The sequence below is a fragment of the Capra hircus genome, chromosome 23 (genome assembly GCF_001704415.2).
Source record: "Capra hircus breed San Clemente chromosome 23, ASM170441v1, whole genome shotgun sequence".
In the NCBI taxonomy this organism is placed as follows: Eukaryota; Metazoa; Chordata; class Mammalia; order Artiodactyla; family Bovidae; genus Capra; species Capra hircus.
Window position 1 is genome coordinate 4,819,598 of NC_030830.1, and position 21,515 is coordinate 4,841,112.

The following is a 21,515-nucleotide window of genomic DNA, read 5'->3' on the forward strand; positions in this document are numbered from 1 at the left end:
ACTTGTCCAGATGGATTTCCCAGCAGTAAGGAAGCTTGAAAGAAAAGATTTACAGTGCTTCAGACCCTGTGCTTCCCAGCACATACTGATAGACTGAATGCCAGAGAAAGAAAAGGAATGTTGGAGAAAGTCACGTGTCTTAGTAAAACTGAACACGGCTCTCCCTATCTCTCCTGGTTTTCTCTGAAGCACACCTGGGTGCTGACTCCTAGCCGTCCCTGGGCCTGCCTGAACGGCATGGGATGGGACACCGACCAACAGCAGGAACTCAGGAGCAAAGCTACTCACATTCAAGTCAAGGGTCAGCCACTTTTAGCACAGTGACCCTGGGCTGGGAGGTCACCGGGAGACGAGTGACCTTCTGAGTTGAGACTCAGAGTTTCCTCACTGGGCAAGAGGGAGTGAGAGCCCCCTGATGCCCAGCTACCAGCTGTGTCATTCACACTCCCTGTTATAACGTCCATTCTGCTTGTCAGCCCAGGTGTCCCCTCATCCTTGTCTAATCTAGACTCTTGTTGTTTAGCCCCCAGGTAGCATCCAACTGTTTTACAACTCCGTGGACTGTAGCCTGCCAGGCTCCTCTGTCCATGGGATTGTCCAGGCAAGAATACTAGAGCAGGTTGCCGTTTTCTTCTCCAGGGGATCTTCCTGATCCAGGGATCAAACACGGGTCTCCTGCATTGGCAGGCAGATGCTTTACCACTGAGCCCTTTGTAAGCCCCTAATCTAGATTGCTGCCGCTGCTGCTTCGCTTCAGTCATGTCCAACTCTGTGTGACCCCATAGACGGCAGCCCACCAGGCTCCCCCATCCCTGGGATTCTCCAGGCAAGAACACTGGAATGGGTTGCCATTTCCTTCTCCAGATTACAAGTGCCTTAAAGGCTGACACTTGTGTGTGGATAAGCAACAGGGGGGGTTTGAATTCAGTTGTAACCTCCTGTTCTATTTCCTCTTGGCTCCTTTCCTGCTGGACATTGCTCACTGGTAGGAAGGAGACACCTTTGGGTCATGACTGAGGGTGGCTGGTGTCAGGAGCCAGAGTGGAAACAGCCTCGGTCTGTTTAGGGAAGAAGGGATGGAATGTGGTCTTGCAGAGAGTTTGACCAGAAGTGATAACCATAAATACAAGCTGTTTCAGAAAGACACCCGATTCCCCGCTCACCTGGGAGACTTCGCTGAAAGAGTGTTTCTGGGAGGAGGACTTTGACTCCTGTTATTCTTTCATTCATTCATTCACTTCTGGTGAGACACTATATAACAAAGAAAAGCGCACATATCACTAGGGTTCAGCTTGACACCGTTCACAAAGTGGACGCAGCCGCAGCCGCACAGTCGGTGAAGGACACAGAACATAACCAGCATTCCGGTCACTACCATGATGTCTGGCAGCACAGACGCTTTTACCTGTTTTTGACTTTTATAGAAATGGAAATGTACAGCATGTACTTTTCCTGTCTGCCTTTTTTTTTTTTTTTTCTTGCTCAATGGTCTGCTTGTGAGATTCCCTTTTTGGTGGTTGCAGACAGTTTTATGATTCGTTCTCATTGCTGTGTAGAGAGAAGGAGGTATGTGAAGTTGGGGTGGGAGGGTGGAGGGTGATCTTGTCCCCCTGGAACGTTTAGCCGTATCTGGAGACATTATTGGTTGTCAAAAGCTGGAGGGGGCAGAAGGGGTAATACGAGCATCTGGTGGGTGGAGACTGAGGATGTTGGTAAATACCCACTGGACAGCACCACCCCCCTAACAAGGCCTATTCAGCCCACAATGCCAGTAGTGCCCTGGTGGAGAAACCCTGCTATGTAACAACTGTTGGTGGGCATTTGGGTCTATTATGAATGTGGCTGCAGCGAATGTTGAGCTATGTGACCTTTTAATTGTTGTTTAGTCGTCAAGTCTTGTCCAACTCTTTTGCGACCCCATGGACTGTAGCCCACCAGGCTCCTCTGTCCATGGGATTTCCCAGGCAAGAATACTGGAGTGGGTTGTCATTTCCCTCTCCAGGACATCTTCCCAACCTGCGGATCGAACCCATGTCTCTAGCCTCTCCTGCATTGGCAGGCAGATTCTTTACTGCTGAGTCATGTGTCCTTCAAACACACACAAATACCTGGGGATGGAACTGCTGGGTGAGGGAGGTGTGCACTCAGCCTGAGTAGAAATCGCCAGCGTTCTGGAGCGATCCCAGTTCACGCGTCCTCCGGGAGCACACAGGTGTTCTGGCTGCTCTCCATCTGCACCAACAGATGGTATTTTCTGACTTTTTTTCATAAAAAAATAAATGCCCGTCTCCTTCTCCTACACCCTCTTCCATTTCAGTTGATGGCAAACTGGATACTCAAAACATCATTGTTTGTCGGTAAATAACCCTAGTCTATACTTTGTGAAAGACTGGGATTAGGACAGGTGTCCGCACTGTGTACAGTAAATTAGAGAATGAATTTGGGGCAGGATGACCTGCAACTAGGGTTTCTCTTATTTAAATAACACCAACTAGCACCATTCTGTCTATTTTCTTTCATTCTTCCTAAAACTACCAATTACCATAGTGAATTTACCATAGAAAATTTTATTCAAGGAATCAGGCTATCGACCATTTGAATTCACAGTTTTGGAGGGTTTTTTTGCTCTTTTGTAGGTTTTATTTTTAGCTGCACCTTAAGGCTGGTGGAATCTGAGTTCCTAGATCAAGGAACCAACTCAGGTCCTCAGCAGTGACAGCTCAGAGTCCTAACCACTGGACTGCCAAGGAATCCTTAGCATTCATTTTTATTCAATATTTCCAAAATATACAGTATTGATTATCCTGAAATAGTGATTTTTTTTGTTTTGTTTATGATATATTGCTTAATCTTTTAAAAAAATAGATCATGTGGGGTCACTGAGGAAAAAATAATCATAGAATTTGGCATCTGATCCTTTGGGTCTCAAACTTTAGTCTCAACACCTATTAGAAATGCAAATAATTAAATTCCACCTGGAACTAACTGACTTCTTGGGGTAGGGGACCCGCAATCTACATTTTAACAACTTCTCCATGTATTGAGAGGTCGAACAGAAGGTTCTAAACTTCTGACCTAAACTACCCTTAACCTCAAGTCACAGGCACACTTAGTTTGGCTTTTGGAAACAAATGTTTTAGTAAAACAATGAGTCAGTTCTTCTTCCAAGGTTAAGCAATTAGTTTCCACAGGTAAATTCAGTAGTAAGTTTTATCCTAAAATGTTAACTTGTTGTTGTTGTTCAGTAACTCAGTCATGTCCGACCTTTTGTGACCCCATAGACACACCAGGCTTCCCTGTCCTTCACTGTCTGCAGGAGTTTGCTCAAGCTCACGTCCACTGAGTCAGTGATGCCATCCAACCATCTCATCCTCTGTCATCCCCTTCCCCTCCTGCCCTCAATCTTTCCCAGCATCAGGATCTTTTCTAATGAGTCAGCTCTTCGCATCAGGTGGCCAAAGGATTGAAATTTCAGTGTCAACATCAGTTCTTCCAATGAACATTCAGGGTTGATTTCCTTTAGGATCGACTGGTTTGATCTCCTTGCAACCCAAAGGACTCTCAAGAGTCTTCTCCAACACCACAATTTGAAAGCATCAATTCTTTGGTGCTTAGCCTTCTTTATGGTCCAGCTCTGACATCCATACATGACTACTGGAAAACCCACAGCTTTGACTATACAGATATTTGTTGGCAAAGTAATGTCTCTGCTTTTTAATACACTGTCTAGGTTTGTCATAGCTTTCCTTGCAAGGAGCAAACGTTTTTTAATCTCGTTAACTGGCTATGACTTATTTGGAATAATGGGGTTTTTTGGTTTTGTTTTTTCATTTTCTAAGCCCCGCCCAGTTTCAGGCTCTTTATGGTACCAGTGGCTACATTTCTGCTACCAGAAGATTGCCTCCTTCCTGTGCAGGTTTTGACATTTGCCTATGGGGATTTGTATGGACTGTCTTTTGCAAATATTTGCTTAGCTCCTTTAGCATCCAGGAAGTGTTTCCTTGATTACCTTTGTGCCATCAAAATGAGATGCAGATCAGTTCAGCTCACACAACCATGCTAGGGTTTGGTAGGACCACCTTCTATACCTGCCACCTAAGCCTTGAAAGTTCTGTGTGTTAATCTTCCTCCCTGCTTTGAAGCAAGAGTTTGAAATCATGCTTTGGGTTCTGTGATCTAGACAACAACCTCTGCTACTGCTAATTAGATGAACAGTATAGAAAGTAAAATGATTGGGTCCCCAGAGAAGGTGGATTTTCCCCAGTGAGCTCCCTCGGAGGGCTTTCGGTTCTGGGAGAAATTGTTGTTTTAAAGATGTGCTTGGAAAATGTCTTCATCCTTCTCTTTAGCATCATGATGATCACAGATATGAACTTCCCCGGCGGTCCAGGGCTAAGACTTTATGACTCCACTGAGTGGGGCACAGGTTTGATCCCTGGTCGGGGAACTAAGATCCCACATGCCTTGTGGCACAGTTAAAAAAAAAAAAAAACTGCATAGATACATAGACAAACAAAAGGCTTCGTTTACAAAACATCTGGCCACTTAGAACAGAATTGCTTGACTGACTGTCCAAAGTGAAATGGACTGTCACTGTTCTCTGCTGTTTCATGAGATACTTAGTTCCAAGGGAAGAAAATTAATCCATATATTTTGTAATTAAGGAATGAATCCCTGAGTCACTTGACCTGCTTCAAGAGTAATGAAAACCACACACAAATGACCTGCTGAAGAACAGCCACCAGTGAGTCCAAGAAATGATAGCATCTTACCTCACTTACCTAACCTTTTCTGCTGATATGGCTTTGCACCTCTGTGCCACGCCAACAAACTTCACCAGACCCCATCCTTTCCAGTGCCCTGTGCTGATTTACCAGTATGAATTGAGTGTTTTTGTTCAAGCCTCCTTCCTCTCCATTTCTTTCCCGACTCCAGGATAACTTAATTGTAAATGGAAAAACAGGTCCCAGAACAATTATGAAAGTATAATGAAGTTTGCATTAGTCCATGCAATTAAACCAAGGAAAGATGCGTGAGGAATGTGACTAGAATTCATTACTGATGTGGTATATTTATAGCTAGGTCTTCGAACAGGCATGTGCTGGGGGGCGAAGAGAGAAAAAAAGCACTATTTGTACAGTAAAATGACACCTCCAAATAGCTAGAAATCGGCCTGAAAGAAAAAAAAAAAAAATCAGAAACGACTCTCCTAGCCTCTGCTGTTTTGATATATAAATTAAAACAGTGGGCAAATGTGAGCTTCAACATGCCTTCTTCCAGAGCTGAAAATTGCACTTTCAAATGCCCAGATGATTTTGGACCTGTCTGACAAGCATCGAACACACTGCATGGTGGAGCTGCTGGGTTGTGAGAGAAACGGGAGGTGAAAGCCCTTGCTCTCCTGCACTCACCCTTTATTTATTTATTTATTTATTTTTGCACTCACCCTTTAAACATGACTGGTTCTTTGAAGTCTCAGTTCACTGACTTGAAGGTTTTTATCTGCTGGCCTGCCAAAGAAATTCTAGATTTGCAGCTCTCCCTGGGAAATTTATGCACATGCAGCTTTCTTGATTTGGTGTTCTTGCTCACTCTTGTAATCTCCCCAACTGGAATGCCTTCTCCTCGCAATGTTTGAATCTCACCATTGGAAGCTCTTGCAGACCATCCCAGCTCCAAGGGAATTGTTTGTTTCTCTTCTGAGTTCCTGTCACATTTATCAGACACCTTCTTGTTTGGAACAATCCATGGTCTTTCCTGTTTTGTTGGTTGTCTTTCCAGCTGTATGCATTTTAAATCCTAGTAAAGATATACTTTCCTACAGGTCAGAGGCCATACCTCATACTTCCTGGATTCCATCACTGTTGCTTAGCGATTCCCCTTACATCATACTAAATTGTCCTTCATTTTAAAAGCTGGAAAGGGAGACTTCCCTGGCGGTCTAGTGGTTGAGACCCCACACTTCCAATGCAAGGACTGGCGTTTGAGTCCTGGTCAGGGAACTAAGATCCCACATGCCATGTGGCACAGCCAAAAATTGAAAGAATAAAAATGAAAAATAAACAAAACTAGTTTTAAAAATCTGGAAGGGACCATGGAGAACATCCTTTTTATTTATTTTTAAGTTATTATTATTTTAAAATATGGATTTGGCTACGCCAGGTCTTAGTTACGGCATGAGGGGTCCAGTCACCTGATAGGGGATTGGCCCTGCATTGGGAGAACAGAGTTTTAGCTCTAGGTCATCAGAGAAGTTCCAAGAACATCATTTTTAAAGAAGAACCCAGTGGGAGTCTAAGATCACATAATCAGTTAAAGGTAGAAAATTCACCAGTACCTGGGTTTCCTTATTTTGACACCATTCCCTGTTAGTAATTGTAGGGGTTAACGGGTAACCTTTCCTTGAAACGCAAGAGAAAGTACATCTTGCATGGTTCTCTCCCCCACCACTTCCACTAAAGTGATTAAAAGTTGTGTTTTTTTGAATGTTATTTTAAAATGTTATTTGATCTATCTGGTCGGTCAACGTGGTCAGAGCTTTTGCTTGTCAGAGAAATAGACACCCATGTTCTGTTCCCAATTCTAGTTAAAAGAACATTTACCCATGAGCACCTTGGAATTGTGGGGAATGCGGACTCCATTCATTCATTCACCCATTCATTCATTCAACACGTTCAGCACAGATAGATAAATCACCTAGGTAAGGTAACATTCATATGTCTCATCACCAGGTGGAACAATAGGAAAATAATAATAGAAAGTAGATTCTACTCATTCACTGACTATTAATTCCTTATGGACCTAGGGACTTTAAATCTCTCCCTTATCTTTATTTCTTTATTTAAGAAAAACTCAAACAATACAGTATCTGATGTCCTGTGAATATCTGCAGGACTAAAGCCTCAACTGTAAGAGCCTCCTACATTTCCTTCTACTTCTAGGAAATGTAGTTAACTGAGGCATCACCATCACCCTTGCCTCGTAGTTTAAGAGGCTTTACTTTAGTTATGTGTAAATGGACTCAAGGGGCTTCCCTTGTGGCTCAGACGGTAAAGTGTCTGCCTGTAATGCAGGAGACCTGGGTTCTATCCTTGGGTCGGGAAGATCCCCTGGAGAAGGAAATGGCAACCCATTTCAGTACTCTTGCCTGGAAAATTCCATGGATGGAGGAGCCTGGTAAGCTACAGTCCATGAGAGTGCAAAGAGTTGTACATGACTGAGCAACTTCACTGGTTCAAATGAACTTAATGGACGTGAATTTGAGCAAATTCCAGGAGATGATGAAGAACAGGGAAGCCTGATGTGCTGTAGTCCATGGGGTCACAAAGAGTCGAACATGAATTAGGGGCTGAATAACAGCAATTCTATAATGCTACTATTAGTACCAACGAGTGCCTTATGCATTTGTGGGCTGACTTTCCACCATGATTTATTTTGTTCCTGTTCTTCCTCCAGTTGGCACTTGTTGCCTGGGAGCTTCTCAACCCAACGTCTTAGGTGATGCTCCTTGGGCAAAAAAGTGATGTCCAAGTTTTTCAGAACAGTAATATGCAAGGTCTTTTATGACCTTTTATGACCAGCAGCCACCTCCCTAGGGGTGTGACTCAGCCTGGCAGGCAACAAACTCCAGGTGCTGCTCCCTCGACGCACCTTCTATAGGTCTCCCAGCACCAGGCAAGTGCTACCTTGCCCCCTCGCACAGACAGCCTAGGGGTGCTGAGGTTCTCCTCCTCAACTTTGATTATTTCTTTATTTCACTGAGACTGGGAGTCTTCTATCATTTCACAAAAAGGACACCCTCTTCATTTTGGAGCTATGCTCCAGCTAGCTTTGAAATTGGAAAAATTCTTCTTTTTTAAAAATTGGAATATAGTTGACTGAGGGTTTCTCTGGTGGCTCAGATGGTTAAGAATCTGCCTGCAATGTGGGAGACACAGGAGACGTGGGTTTGATCTCTGGTTCGGGAAGATCCCCTGGAGAAGTAAATGGCAACCCACTCCAGTATTCTTGTCAGGAGAATCCCATGGATAAAGGAGCCTGGCAGGCTACAGTCCATGGAGTTGCAAAGAGTTGGACACAACTGAACGACTAACACACACACGTAGTTGACTTACAATGTTTCATGCGTACAGCAAAGTGATTCAGTTATTCCTAAACATGTATTATCTATTCTTTTTCAGATTCTTTTCCATTATAGGTTATTACAAGATATTGAATATAGTCCCCTGTGCTGTTGTGTTGCACAGTTGGTCCTTGTTGGCTATCTACATTTTCCTGTGTGTATGTGTTAATCCCCGAACTCCTAATTTATCCCTCCAACCCCCTTTTCTCCTTTGATAACCATGTTTGTTTTCTTTGTGAGTATATTACTGTGTTGTAAATAAGTTCATTTGTATTCTTTTTTTTTTAATTTCACCTGTAAGTAACATCACTTATACAAAGATGATTTTCATCTTTCTCTGTCCAACATACTTCATTTAGTATGATCATCTGTGTGTGTGTGTGTGTATGTGTGTGTGTGTGTGTGTGTGTGTGTGTGCGCATGCGCTTAGTTGCTCAGTCATGCCCAACTCTTTGCAACCCCATGGACTGTAGACTGCTAGGCTTCTTTGTCCATGGAAAATTTCCAAGCAAGTATACTGAAGCAGGTTGCCATTTCCTACTGCAGGGGATCTTCCCAGCCCAGGGATCAAACTCCCATTTCTTGTGTCTCCTGCAAGGATGATTCTTTACCGCTGTGCTGCCTGGGAAGCCCCCACGATCTTCTCCAGGTCCATGTATATTGCTGCAAGTGGCATCATTTCATCCTTTCATATGGCTCAGAAATATTCCATTGTATATGCACCACATCTTTGTCGATGGACATTTATGTTGCTTCTATTGTAAATAGTGCTGCAGTGAACATTAGGGTGCATGTATCTTTTCTGGATATCTACCCAGGAGTGGAATCGCAAGACCATACGGTAACTCCGTTTTTAGTTCCTTAAGGAACCTGAATACTATTCTCCATAGAGGCAGCACCAAGTTACATTCCCATCATCAGTGTAGGAGGGTTCCCGGAAAAACTCTTAAATGATGCAGAAAACAATAAAAGCTTCTGAATGGAAGAAAGAACAAGGTTTCAAGGTGGCCCTGGGGAGGGCAAACATGTCTAGCCTGAGTAATTGTCTAGTTCGGGTATAATTGCTTCCAGAGTGAGCCAAAGGTGGGGTTGCTGGGCCTGCACGTGTGGATCCTGCCCTTGCCTGCAGTCACGGGCAGGGAGACAAGGCTGAGCTGTTCAGTCTCAGCAGCAAAGAAACAAACAAAAAAAAACCCAAAATGCCTGGTGTCTGTGCTGGAAAAGCAGGTCTTATGGCCTCACAGGAAGGAAAGGGAACAGTGGTCTTTTGCTGTTACAAGTGGTTTGTTTTTTTTTTTTTAAGTTCTCCTGTAGGGAATTTTCAATACCCAAGGGCAGACAGGAAAGACAGCTATATTTTCAAAACTCAAACAGTGCTGCTTTAAGTAACGGATTGAATACCAAAGAAGTATGCTGGAAGTTCCTAATTGGTTAATGTCTGTGTTTCTCAAGTAATATTATTAACGTCTACCCTCTAAGCCTGTAGAAATCTGAATCCCTTTCTTGCTGGCTAGTTGGAAATAATAATGTAAACAGACTCTTGTGGCCTCATTAAGTCATGTGTCTGAACACTTTGTCAAACTGCAAATATTTAAAATATTTTAATATTCATTCTAAGCCAAAAAGGCTTTGCCAAACTAGATATTGAAATTACTCTCTGTTGTTTTGAAACAGAATAGATTATAGCCTGATATTTAAACGTATTATTTGGAGGGAGGAGGGAAGCAGCTTGGGATTGAATTTTCCATTATCTTGAACTATGGGGACACCAAGAATTAGATTAATCTGCTCTCTCCAGCTAAAGGCTCCATCTACTTTTTCCACTTTGGATAAAAATCCAAAGGTGGGTGCCATGCAGAGTTTATTTGTGATAGATCTTAGAGGATGAGGAGAGTTTAGTAAGGGAGGGAGAAAAATAATGTATGAGCTGGAAGAATGAAAAATGTGAGCAATAAAAAGTAGAAGGAAAACCCGCCATGGTTCAGGAAGTGATGAGTCATTCAGTTGGAGTACAGAGTGACTTGAGTCATGGGGATTAACCTTGATTTTCCTGCCTCTTCTGAAAGCAAAAAAAATCAGCATATTGTGCTATTAATTTTATTAATAGCAGAGTAGAGACTTTTCAAAAGGGAGCAGGGAAAGGGCATTAAAAGACATTTTTTTCTTCATCGGGTGGGGTGGGGGCTGTCTCCATGGTGCGTTACTGCTACAGAATGAAGGCTCAGAAAGTTACTTTCAGATCAAAGCTGAGGGGAAATGGGAGGGGAGGCAGTAGTTGCATGGGAAGTCATCGCAAAGAACATATGTTGATCTGTATGAAAAAAGAAATGGCCACCCAGTCCAGTATTCTTGCCTGGAAAATTCTATGGATAGAGGAGCCTGGCACGCTACAGTCCATGGGGTCACAGTGTCAGACACGACTAAGCACCTTTCACTTTCACTTTTCGTTGTAAAGGTACAAGGCAAAGAGGATGAGAGGCGGATGCTCTAAAACCCTGAACTCCCCAACAGTTTGGGGGATAGTTTTTAAGAAAAATTTTGGGATGAGGGCTGCAAGGCGTGTGACTTTGTTCTTACTGACTGGAAAGCTGAGCGCCGAAGAATTGATGCTTTTGAACTGTGGTGTTGGAGAAGACTCTTGAGAATCCCTAGGACTGCAGGGAGATCCAACCAGTCCATTCTGAAGGAGATCAGTCCTGGGTGTTCACTGGAAGGACTGATGCTGAAGCTGAAGCTCCAGTTCTTTGGCCATCTGATGCGAACAGCTGACTCACTGAAAAAGCCCCTGATGCTGGGAAAGATTGAAGGTTGGAGAAGGGGATGACAGAGGATGAGATGGTTGGATGGCATCACGGACTCGATGGACATGAGTGGCATCAATGGACATGAGTGGCATCAATGGACATGAGTTTGAGCAAGCTCCAGGAGGTGGTGATGGACAGGGAGGCCTGGCATGCTGCAGTTCATGGACTGAACTGAACTGAGGTTCAGTTCAGTTCAGTTCAGTCACTCAGTCGTGTCCAACTCTTTGCGACCCCATGAATCGCAGCACTCCAGGCCTCCCTGTCCATCACCAACTCCCGGAGTTCACTCAGACTCACGTCCATCGAGTCCGTGATGCCATCCAGCCATCTCATCCTCTGTCATCCCCTTCTCCTCCTGCCCCCAATCCCTCCCAGCATCAGAGTCTTTTCCAATGAGTCAACTCTTCGCATGAGGTGGCCAAAGTATTGGAGTTTCAGCTGTAGCATCATTCCTTCCAAAGAAATCCCAGGGCTGATCTCCTTCAGAATGGACTGGTTGGATCTCCTTGCAGTCCAAGGGACTCTCAAGAGTCTTCTCCAACACCACAGTTCAAAAGCATCAATTCTTCAGCACTCAGCTTTCTTCACAGTCCAACTCTCACATCTATACATGACCACTGGAAAAACCATAGCCTTGACTAGACAGACCTTAGTTGGCAAAGTAATGTCTCTGCTTTTTAATATGCTATCTAGGTTGGTCATAACTTTCCTTCCAAGAAATAAACATCTTTTAATTTCATGGCTGCAATCACCATCTGCAGTGATTTTGGAGCCCCAAAAAATAAAGTCTGACACTGTTTCCACTGTTTCCCCATCTATTTCCCATGAAGTGATGGGACCGGATGCCATGATCTTCGTTTTCTGAATGTTGAGCTTTAAGCCAACTTTTTCACTCTCTTCTTTCACTTTCATCAAGAGGCTCTTTAGTTCCTCTTTGAGTGGGACACAACTGAAGCGACTTAGCAGCAGCAGTAGCACTTTCTGTCATAAGGGTGGTGTCATGTGCATATCCCCTGATTAGCAACTGTTTGAATCTGCCCTTTGGAGCGCAGGGAAGGTCAAGGAGGCTGAAGAAAGCCTATTTCCTACAAACAAGAAATAGGGGTCAGGGAGAGGCTTTGTACCAGGGAAGACCCCAGGGGGTCCCGCCCTGTCTCAGCCCTAGGATAAGCAGCACAGAGGGAGGAGAGGGACTGCGCCCTGATCTCAGAGTCACAGGACAGGTAACCTAAACTTTCAGATCCTCTAGGACAGGAACTCCTTTCAGCGCCCGATTTGGAAAAGAGCAGGGCGGGGCCCCGGCGGGACCGTCGAGCCGGTTGGATGAGGCTTTCTTTGGGACCTTGTCGCTGCATTCCCACCCACCCCACCCTGACGCGGCATATTTGAGAATGGAGGCTACCGGGGACACCCAGGATTGTGCTGGGAGGGTCCCTCGTCACGGGAAACAAGCGGGGGTGAGTGTCGCAGCCTGTGGGGTGACTAGCAGGAAATGGCACGCGAAGCGCATCATTTCGACTTCTGACTCTTACTGTACACATTCCCCGAATGACCTCAGCAAGGGGGAGAGGGTCGGGGAGAGAAAAACCTTGCGAAATGGAAGAAAAGAGATCTGAAAAACTAAAGCCGCAGGCGGCGAGGGGAAAGGAATGACCTGAGTTGTAGTGAAACCGGCAGCTACGGCGAGCGGGGAAGCCGCTGGGAGGGGAAGAGGCTGGGCTTAAAGCAACCTGCTGCGGGGTGTAGACAAAGGCGGCTTGGGAGGCAGAGGCCGGGGCGGGATCAGTCGCTACTATCAGCCTGGGGAGAGCGCCAGCAGCTGGACTCCCGCGTGGAAACCCGGGAAATTCACCAGCCTCCCCTTCAGGGCAGGAATGCCCGGAGTATGCACCAAGCTAAGAACCCAGAGGGAAAAAGTAAGTTTGGGAGAGGACTTAACCGATTTTGACGGTCTTTGAACTCTTGACTCCTCTTGGAGGCATGCCTTCACCGATGCGTTCCCTCTTCATCGTTTCTGTCTCTTGTGTCATCGTTTTCATTGTGTTTTGTGTGTTCAACTTTTGGGGAGATCAAGGCTTCCAGAGGCTAAATAACTCAGACACTTGGATGCTGACTCAAGTTTGCACATCCCTTATCAAAGACAAAACACCGTTACTCTGGAGAAACAAACTAATGATGTATGAGAAGTCTTCCTGCGAGGCGTACCTGACCCAAAGCCACTACATCACGGCGCCTTTATCAAAGGAAGAAGCCGAGTTTCCTTTGGCATATATCATGGTCATCCATCACAACTTCGGCACCTTTGCGAGGCTCTTCAGGGCTATTTACATGCCTCAGAACGTCTACTGTGTTCATGTGGATGAGAAAGCGACAGTTGAATTTAAAGACTCAGTGGAGCAGTTACTGAGCTGCTTCCCAAATGCTTTTCTGGCTTCCAAGATGGAGCCCGTGGTCTATGGTGGGATTTCCAGGCTCCAGGCTGACCTGAACTGCATCAAAGATCTTGCAGCCTCGGAGGTTCCCTGGAAATACGCCCTCAACACCTGTGGGCAAGATTTTCCCCTGAAAACCAACAGGGAGATCGTTCAGTATCTGAAGGGATTTAAAGGGAAAAACATCACCCCCGGAGTGCTGCCCCCAGCTCACGCAATTGGGCGGACTAAGTATGTCCACCGGGAGCACCTGGGCAAAGAGCTTTCCTATGTGATAAGAACCACAGCCTTGAAGCCGCCTCCTCCCCACAATCTCACCATCTACTTTGGCTCTGCCTATGTGGCCCTGTCCAGAGAGTTTACCAACTTTGTTCTCCAGGACCCACGGGCCCTTGACTTGCTCCAGTGGTCCAAAGACACCTTCAGTCCAGATGAACATTTCTGGGTGACGCTCAATAGGATTCCAGGTATGTGGGATTCCCTATTTCATGTGAAGGCGACATTCTGTACTTGAAAGGGCTTTTCGAGAGCCTGCACCTTTTTGATCAGGAGATAAAAGCTGAAGTATGTAGTTTTCGCCTGAATTCTTTCTAAACCCTGAAAGAATTGATGTTCTTTAGGTGACAGTTCAGTAGTCTAGCCAAGCCAAGCATTGGTGGTATTGATCTGAGTTGGTCGTGTCCTCTTGCATTTAACATCTTATTGAAATCTTTACCACAGTCAGGATGAATTGCACTCCATCCCCCCTGGTGTTCTTTCTTTTCCCCAAATTTGTCAGACTTGCTATAACCCCAGAGCCATTGGCTTGGCCACTCCCCTGCCCATTCCTAGACTCCCCCTTATCAGCCAGATGTCATCAACTCTAAGAAGCTGAACTGACCATCCCACTCTTTTTCTTCAGAGATTTTTATCATCTTCTGGAATTATTAAATCTACTTATTTGCATGGATTTGTTTTTGGCCTTCTTCGCATTAGCTCCATGAAGCAGGTCATTTTCTGTTTTGTTACGTGCTGTAGCCTCTATGCAAAGAACACGGTAAATGCTCAATAAAAAAAATGAGTGAATGGCAGAGCATGAGGCTTTACTGTGGCCCCACAGCTGTCTCCCTGAGACCCAGTGGGCAGAGAAATATCTGGACTCATGCAAGTACCACATCATTTAGAAAATGTATTTATTTCTAACTTCAGATAAATAATGAGATCCAGGAGAAGCTTTTTCCTTTCTCATCAGAGCAGTTCTACCTGTGCTAACAGACCAGATCATTGATTTTTAAAACTATATAAAACATGATAGGATTTCTGCGGAAGGAAACAGCATGCTTTGGACTCACTGAAAAATACAAAATGGATCTCTGATGAACTCGACAGCATTATTATAGCTAGAGAAAAGCAATCATTGTTCTGGTTTTTGGGGGGCTGCCAAGTTGGAAACACTGGTAGGTGCTCTTAGACTGCAGGGCAAGGCCTGCTGGGCGATAAACATGCCAGCATTCTCTGGAAAACGCCGTGTTTGGTCTCTGAGTCCCAGGGTGACTGGCTGGGGAACAGGGCTTGCTCCCATCAGTGCACAGTCTGTGTCCTGACCTCCCTCTTCCAGGGCCTCCGCCTTTTCACCTTTTACGTGTTGTTTCCATCTTGAGTGTCTAAGTGGGGAACATTAGGTACTTAGAGGCTAGTTTTCATATTTAAATATTTATTCCCTTTGTGTTTTCACTATCCTCTTGAGATTTATAATGGTTTGATACTAGCCACGTGGTTTCAGAGATATCATACTGAGATGAAGGCAGTTGTAACTTCACAAAAGCCTAAATTGTCGTTTCTTAAGAAAAGGAAAAACATGGGTTTGGGTTAGTGTTAAATGTCTCTGTTTGCTTAGCAGAAGGATGGTTAGTCTTACCAATGTCAAAACAACTTAAGAAAATCAAGGAAAAAATAATCTTTCACTGCCCTTTTCCCGCCCGCTTTTTTTCCCCTTAATTCCCTTCTCCTTTCCAGCCCTGGTGAAATGAAGGCAGGAGGCTGAGAATGATATACCTTGACAGGCTTGGGATACAAGACCATTTTTGCTGTAGGTTCGTGGGGTAGCTCCCTGCCTTCTGCCCTCTCTTGGTGACTGTATGGTAGTGGTGGTGGTTTAGCCACTAAGCTGTGTCTAACTCTTGTGACTCCGTGGACTGTAGCCTGCCAGGCTCTTCTGTCCAAGGGATTTTCCACAAGTCGTCTCTTGGAACCTCCTATCTCCCCAGCTACAAAATAAAAGACCCAATAGGCAAGACCCTTTTTTTTTGTTCCTATATATGCCTTTTTTTTTTTTTTTTTTTTGCAGAGGACACAATACTCAGAACCACATAAACACATAGCACAGGGAGCTGCTGAGAACTTGTAGAAAGGCCAAGGTACTGGTGAGTCTAGATTTCCTCAGTCTTGCTGCCCCGTAGCCTAGGCAAGTGCATGTCATCACCCCTGTGGGAGACTGGAGGCGAGAGCTTCACTGTGGGGACCCTCAGTGATCTGATTCTTCAAGGGATGCCTTTCAGAATAATGCGCCTCTTCCCAGGGGCTTGCCGCCTTCCTCTCTTGCATTCTGGGTGGTATCCCGGTTCAGGGAGCAGGAAGGAGGATATCCTGGATATCCTGCCCGTAGGTGGGCCCCTCCCAAATCACAGGTGACAAGGAAAATAAGCCGTCACGTGCTCTGGCCCCAGTGCTGGACCTCCCCTTCTTCAGAGGCGATGCCAGTGCTCCACGCTCTCCAGTGGTTTTCCACTTGGGCATTTTCTGTGATTTAGGATAGGATGTGGGAACCTGGTTCTTAATAACCAGGCACCCTTTGACCATATCAGCTCTTCCCTTCTCTGTGTCGTGTTTCAGGGGGAAAGGTCCTTCGATACACAGCATACACATCCTTCTCCAAGTTCAGATGGTGCTTTTCTTGCCTCCCTCGAAGTTCCCTTCTCTCTGTGTCCTAAACATCCTAAAAGATCTTTTTTTAGGTAGTTATTTATTTATCTCCTTGGCTGTGCCAGGTCTTGGGATCTTGGGATCTGGCGCCCCTTGGGATCTTTAGTTGTGGCTTGTGAACCCTTAGTTGTGGGAGGTTGGATCTAGTTCCCTGACCAGGGATGAACCTGGGCCTCCTGCACTGAAAGTGCAGAAGAGTCTCAGCCACTGGACCACCAGGGAAGCCCCGCTAAATATTCTAAATTAAAGTGTTTGTGTTAGAAAGACCCTGCATAGGCATATCGTGCTCCCTGAAACACCCACAAAAGGATTAAGACCGTGAACATCACTAGGATCCTGTTCCTGAATGATATCAGAAGACTAAAGGAGAACAGTTTAAGATGAGTGACTCCGTGAAAGTATATTCATTGAGGCAGGACTGAGGCGCATATCCTCACACTGCTTTTTTTTTTTTTTTCTTTTCATGTTGTCTTTCTATTGAGACAATGAATTCCCTCTTGGTTTCCAACACTTCGGTTTTCTCCAACTGTGTTAGAATGAGAAACGGTGCTGGCCAGGCCAGAGAGAGTCCCGGGGGGCCCGGTCTCACATCCTTCTTTGGGGAAGGCCAGGAAGAGTGGCTCTCATTCCATCCTGTGTGGCTGTGTGCTGATGGGTTATCTGGATTTCTACCTTCTGACCACATTCTCAAAGGAAACCCTTCAGGAGCACGCATTTCTCTGACTCATGCTATAGAGCGCGGGGTTTAGGGTGAGCCTGAGGCTCTATCCTGTGCCCCCGGTATGAATTCTGGTTCGTGCTGATGTTTCCCAACTTCCCCAGTCTTTGTTATCTCTGCTGTATATCACCTGAAGAAAAGCCCATTTTCCCTAGTTTTTTTCTGGTTATTCCCTTAGCATTATCTTTGGTTTGTCTGCCCCAGGGTGGAGTGCCAGAGACCATTGAGATGCTTTAAGTCTTTTTTTTTTTTTTTGCTTTAAGTCTTAATGTGGTTGTTGAGTATCTGCAGAAGCCATTGCTGGTCGAGTTTTTTCACAGTCCCTTCCACAAGAAGCTCACTTGTCTTCTTGTCTCACCTTACAGCGGATCTAAGGAAAACCTAAAACTAGACTTCCCTAGCGGTCCAGTGGTTAAGACCCTGCCTTACGGTGCAGGGGCCGTGGGTTCGATTCCTGGTCTGGAAATGAAGATCCTGCACACCACAGCTAAGGAACCTACATGCCGCAGCCAAAAGGAAAAAAAAAAAAAAAAAAAGGCTTAGAATAGTTTGAGAAAAAAAGAAAAAGAAAAGGCAAAACTGCTCCGTGCTTTGGCTTCAGCTCCTTTCTCCCCACTCCCCGTTATTTTGGATTTTTGCTCATCATTCCTCTGACCTTTCTCATGCCATGAGGCTTTTCTTCCATAAGAATGTTTTCATTTGCCTTTTCCTCTTTCCATTTTGTATACTTTTTTTTTTTGAGTCCCTTTGTCAAATAGATTACCTCAACCTCAGAAATGACCACATTTCCTCATTTTTCAGTCCTAAAAATAGCATGTTTCTTACTTAGATTTATTTTGCTTTTTTGACTTTGAGCTTTATTTATACGTGGACTTTCTTTGGGTGTGTGTTATGGCTCTTTGAGGTGCATGAGACAGAAATGCAACTCAAAGTTGCTTAAACAAACACAGCAGGACTTACCGGATCATGTCAATAGAACTGAGGTGTCCAAGGAGGGCCTCCAAGTAAAGCTAGACCAAGGATCGGAACAGTGTATTTGGGACTCAAATACACCAGAGTCCTCTCTCTGTAAGGTGACCAGTTGTCCCAGTGCACCCAAGTCTGAAGAAGCATCTTCAGAAGATCCCATGGGCCTTCCATGCTAAAGCCAGGAAAGTCCCAGTTTGGTCCGAGATGGTCACTCTGTCTCTGAGTTGACTTTTTAAAGTTTCTCCCTCCCCACATGGTGTCAGAGAGACTCAGAAGTAGCCCCAAGTGTTTGCTTCTCACAGCTGGCCCCCCTGGGAGAAAAGAAAGGTTTTTATTCCTGACACTCCCAGCAGCAGCTCGGGGAGTCATCAGAGTAGCCGTGTAGCATAGATGTTGAAAGCAGGACCCGGAAGCCAGACCAACTGCTCTGCCATTTACAAGGCATACTGTAACTGGACAAGTTACCTAAATGTGGGAGCCTCAGTTCCCCCATCTGTAAAATGGAGGAAATAATGATATTTACATCAGATCTGTGAGGCTTCAATGAGTTTAGCCAGTGCCCAGCACATATTTTGAGTGTTCATTTTTTTAATTGTTGTTACTGTTATTATCATATTCTTCACCTGTAATATAGATATTCATTCAATAAATATATTTTATTGAAATATAGTGGGTTTGCAATGTTGTATTAGTTTCAGGTATATAGCAAAGTGATTCACTTATACATGCATATATATATATCCCTTTTCAGATTATTTTCCCTTACAAGTTATTACAAAATATTGAGTATAGTTTGCTGTGCTATACAGAAGATCCTTGTTGATTATCTATCTTTTTAGATGTTTATTTGTTTATTTGGCTGCCCCAGGCCTTAGTTGTGGCACATGGGATCTTTAGTTGTGGCATGCAGAATCTAGTTTCCTAACCAGAGATCAAACCCTGGCCCCCTGCATGGGTGCACGGAATCTTAGCCACTGGACCAGCAGAGGAGTCCTGATTATCTATTTTATATGTAGTAGTGTGTCTGTGGGCTTCCTTGGTGGCTCAGATGGGAAAGAATTTGCCTGCAATGCAGGAGATCCAGGTTCAATCCCTGGGTTGGGAAGATCCCCTGGAAAAGGGAATGGCAACAACCCACTCCAATATTCCTGCCTGGAGAATCCCATGGACAGAGGAGCCTGGCGGGCTACAGTCCCATGAGGTAGCAAAGAGTCGAACAAGACTGAGTGAAGACTAGAGGGGAGTGTGTCTATGTTAATTCCAAACTCATAGTTTATCCCTCCCCCAACCTAACTGAGTACTTGGACACTCTGCTGAGTCTGAGATATAATAGTGAATAGGTATATTCTGGGCTTCCCTGGTGGCTCAGATGTTAAAGAATCTCTCTGCAATGCAGAAAACCTAGGTTCTATCCCTGGGTCAGGAAGATTCCCAGGAGGAGGGAATGACTACCCACTCCAGTGTTCTTGCCTGGAGAATCCCACGGACAAAGGAGCCTGGCGGGCTATAGGCCATGGGGTCACAAAAGACTCGGACACGACTGAGCGACTAGCGTCTTCACTTTCAATAATAGTGAGTAACAGATAAGGCCCCTCCTTTCATGGAATATTCTAGAAGTAGGAGACAGACAATAAAAAGCAGACTGATCAGATAATTAGAGACTCTAAGTGTGATGAAGGAAACAAGCAGGCCGACCCAGGAAGGGACCAACCTCTTGGCGAAAGCAGGCATGAATTGCAGCTCCAAAGTGGGGAGAGCCGTGGGAATGAGTAGGGGGTTCCCAGCAGAGGGATGAGGGGTTGCAGAGACCCCGTGGTGAGCAAGGGTTCCACGTGTGCAGGAGCCAGAAAAGCAGCCAGTGTGGCTGGGCCCGAAGGACCAAAGGTGAGAGCTGGACCTGGCTTGACGTGGGCAAGGCCCTAGTGTGAAGGTCACGGGGGAAACTTGACCTGGCAGCGCCCATTCATAGGGTTATTGGCAGCAGAGGCAGGGGCTTGGGTCCTGCCAGGGATCGGGTGAACGGTCTGTGAGTGGGGTCTGGCTGTCGGCCTCCTTTCCAAGTCCAGCGCCATCACTCCCTCTCTGCTCATCTCTCTCCGACGATAGTCTAACTTCCTTTCCTAACAACTTCCCCTGATGCTGTTCTCAACCTGCTTTAATCCATCCCCGGTTTGATTAGAATCGGAATGACCTTGATAAAGGCACATAGGTCCTGTGACCATGTCTCTCTCCTTAGATGCTAGGCATGGATCCCCATTACCTAAGCATGACACTGCGGCCCTTCTGCTGGAAGGGGGCTCATTGCCATGTGGCTCCCTTGACCTTAGAAAGGCTTAGCCTCCCTGCCTTGCCTTTTGCCGGTCCCCTCCACCAGGAGGCTCTAGAAGGCTCTGCCTCCCTCTCCCTCCTCTGATCTTTGCTTCAAAGATTCAGCTTAGAGTCACATTCTCTAGAGAGCCTTTCCTGATGCTCGCTCCAATGGACTCCATCCCCCTGAATCCCATGTTCTGTCAGTCTTGCGGTGCTGCAACTGTTCCAAGAGGCCCTGGGAGACTGACCTGCAAGGGAAGAACTGGCACCTGCCAATTTCTTTTTCCTTATTCCCTTTACGAGGACTGGCAAACGAGCAATGGAGTCCCAGCTCCTCGGAGTCACTTAACTTTCGCAAACTCAACTAGATTCTCTCTCTCTCTCTCACACACACACACATATGCACACACACAGTGTATGTAAGTTTAAATGGTCATCCCTCCCCTGCCCACCATTCCACACAATGAGTCTGGGGTCCACAGGTGGATTCTGCTTGTTCCCACGAAGGGGTCTTGGTTTTCGGGGCTCACCAACCTTAAAAAGACAGTGTGATCTCATGACTCGGCTCCTTAGCTAAAGCCAAGCTGTCCATCTGGTGCTCGTAAGAAGTCACTCTCTGGACCCAGATTCAAGGGAGATTGTGCCGTGTTGGAATTATGGAGAGACTTTGTCATCTTAACGGGGCTCCTTCCCAGGGCCTTCCTCCAGAGGAATTCTGACTGCACGTTGTCTTTCCCGTACCTGTCGGCTTTGAAATGCAGCCTATCTGTGGTATGAGTACCTTCTCTAAATGTTTGTTGAGTTTATTTATTGGCTAGGAATTGGCAAGGTCCGGGCCCAAATTCAGATCATCCTACTTCCAATTTAGGGTTCTGGCTCTAATCCTTAATGCATCGTGTAGAATCGCTCTTTTTGAAAAGTTGTTCTTACTCCGAAAAGGCAGACAGAGAGATAAAAGTGCCACAAAGAAATGATTGTCTGAAGCCAGCAGTCTTTGGACAATACTTTGTCACACAGAACTTTGAGTGATGGCTTCCACCTTAGGAAAAAGTTGCCATGTGTGTTAAAAAGCATTGCTTTTATAATCCCTCTTTGAAAATGTATTTAAGTGGATTCCATTCTTTTCATATTCTTGGTCACTGACTACTGAATTGAGACTTGGATAATAGTTGATTGAGAGCCACTGGTCTCAGTGAAAT

General features: G+C 45.3%; 2 protein-coding genes across 2 annotated transcripts in view; both read left to right on the top strand.

The window, feature by feature from the left end:
- The window catches only part of LOC100861326 (N-acetyllactosaminide beta-1,6-N-acetylglucosaminyl-transferase), a 100,873-nt gene that overhangs the window by 17,860 nt on the left and 61,498 nt on the right, over positions 1–21,515 (top strand). The window lies entirely within an intron of this gene.
- LOC106503512 (N-acetyllactosaminide beta-1,6-N-acetylglucosaminyl-transferase-like) lies at positions 12,300–13,872 on the top strand. The gene has a single exon (XM_013974152.2). The coding sequence runs from the start codon at positions 12,907–12,909 to the stop codon at positions 13,870–13,872; it is 966 nt and encodes a 321-aa protein (XP_013829606.1). The 5' UTR covers positions 12,300–12,906.

What these genes read in the sequence shown, in the direction of transcription:
- LOC106503512 (XM_013974152.2), top strand. Translation starts at nt 12,907, where the DNA reads ATGCCTTCACCGATGCGTTCCCTCTTCATCGTTTCTGTCTCTTGTGTC.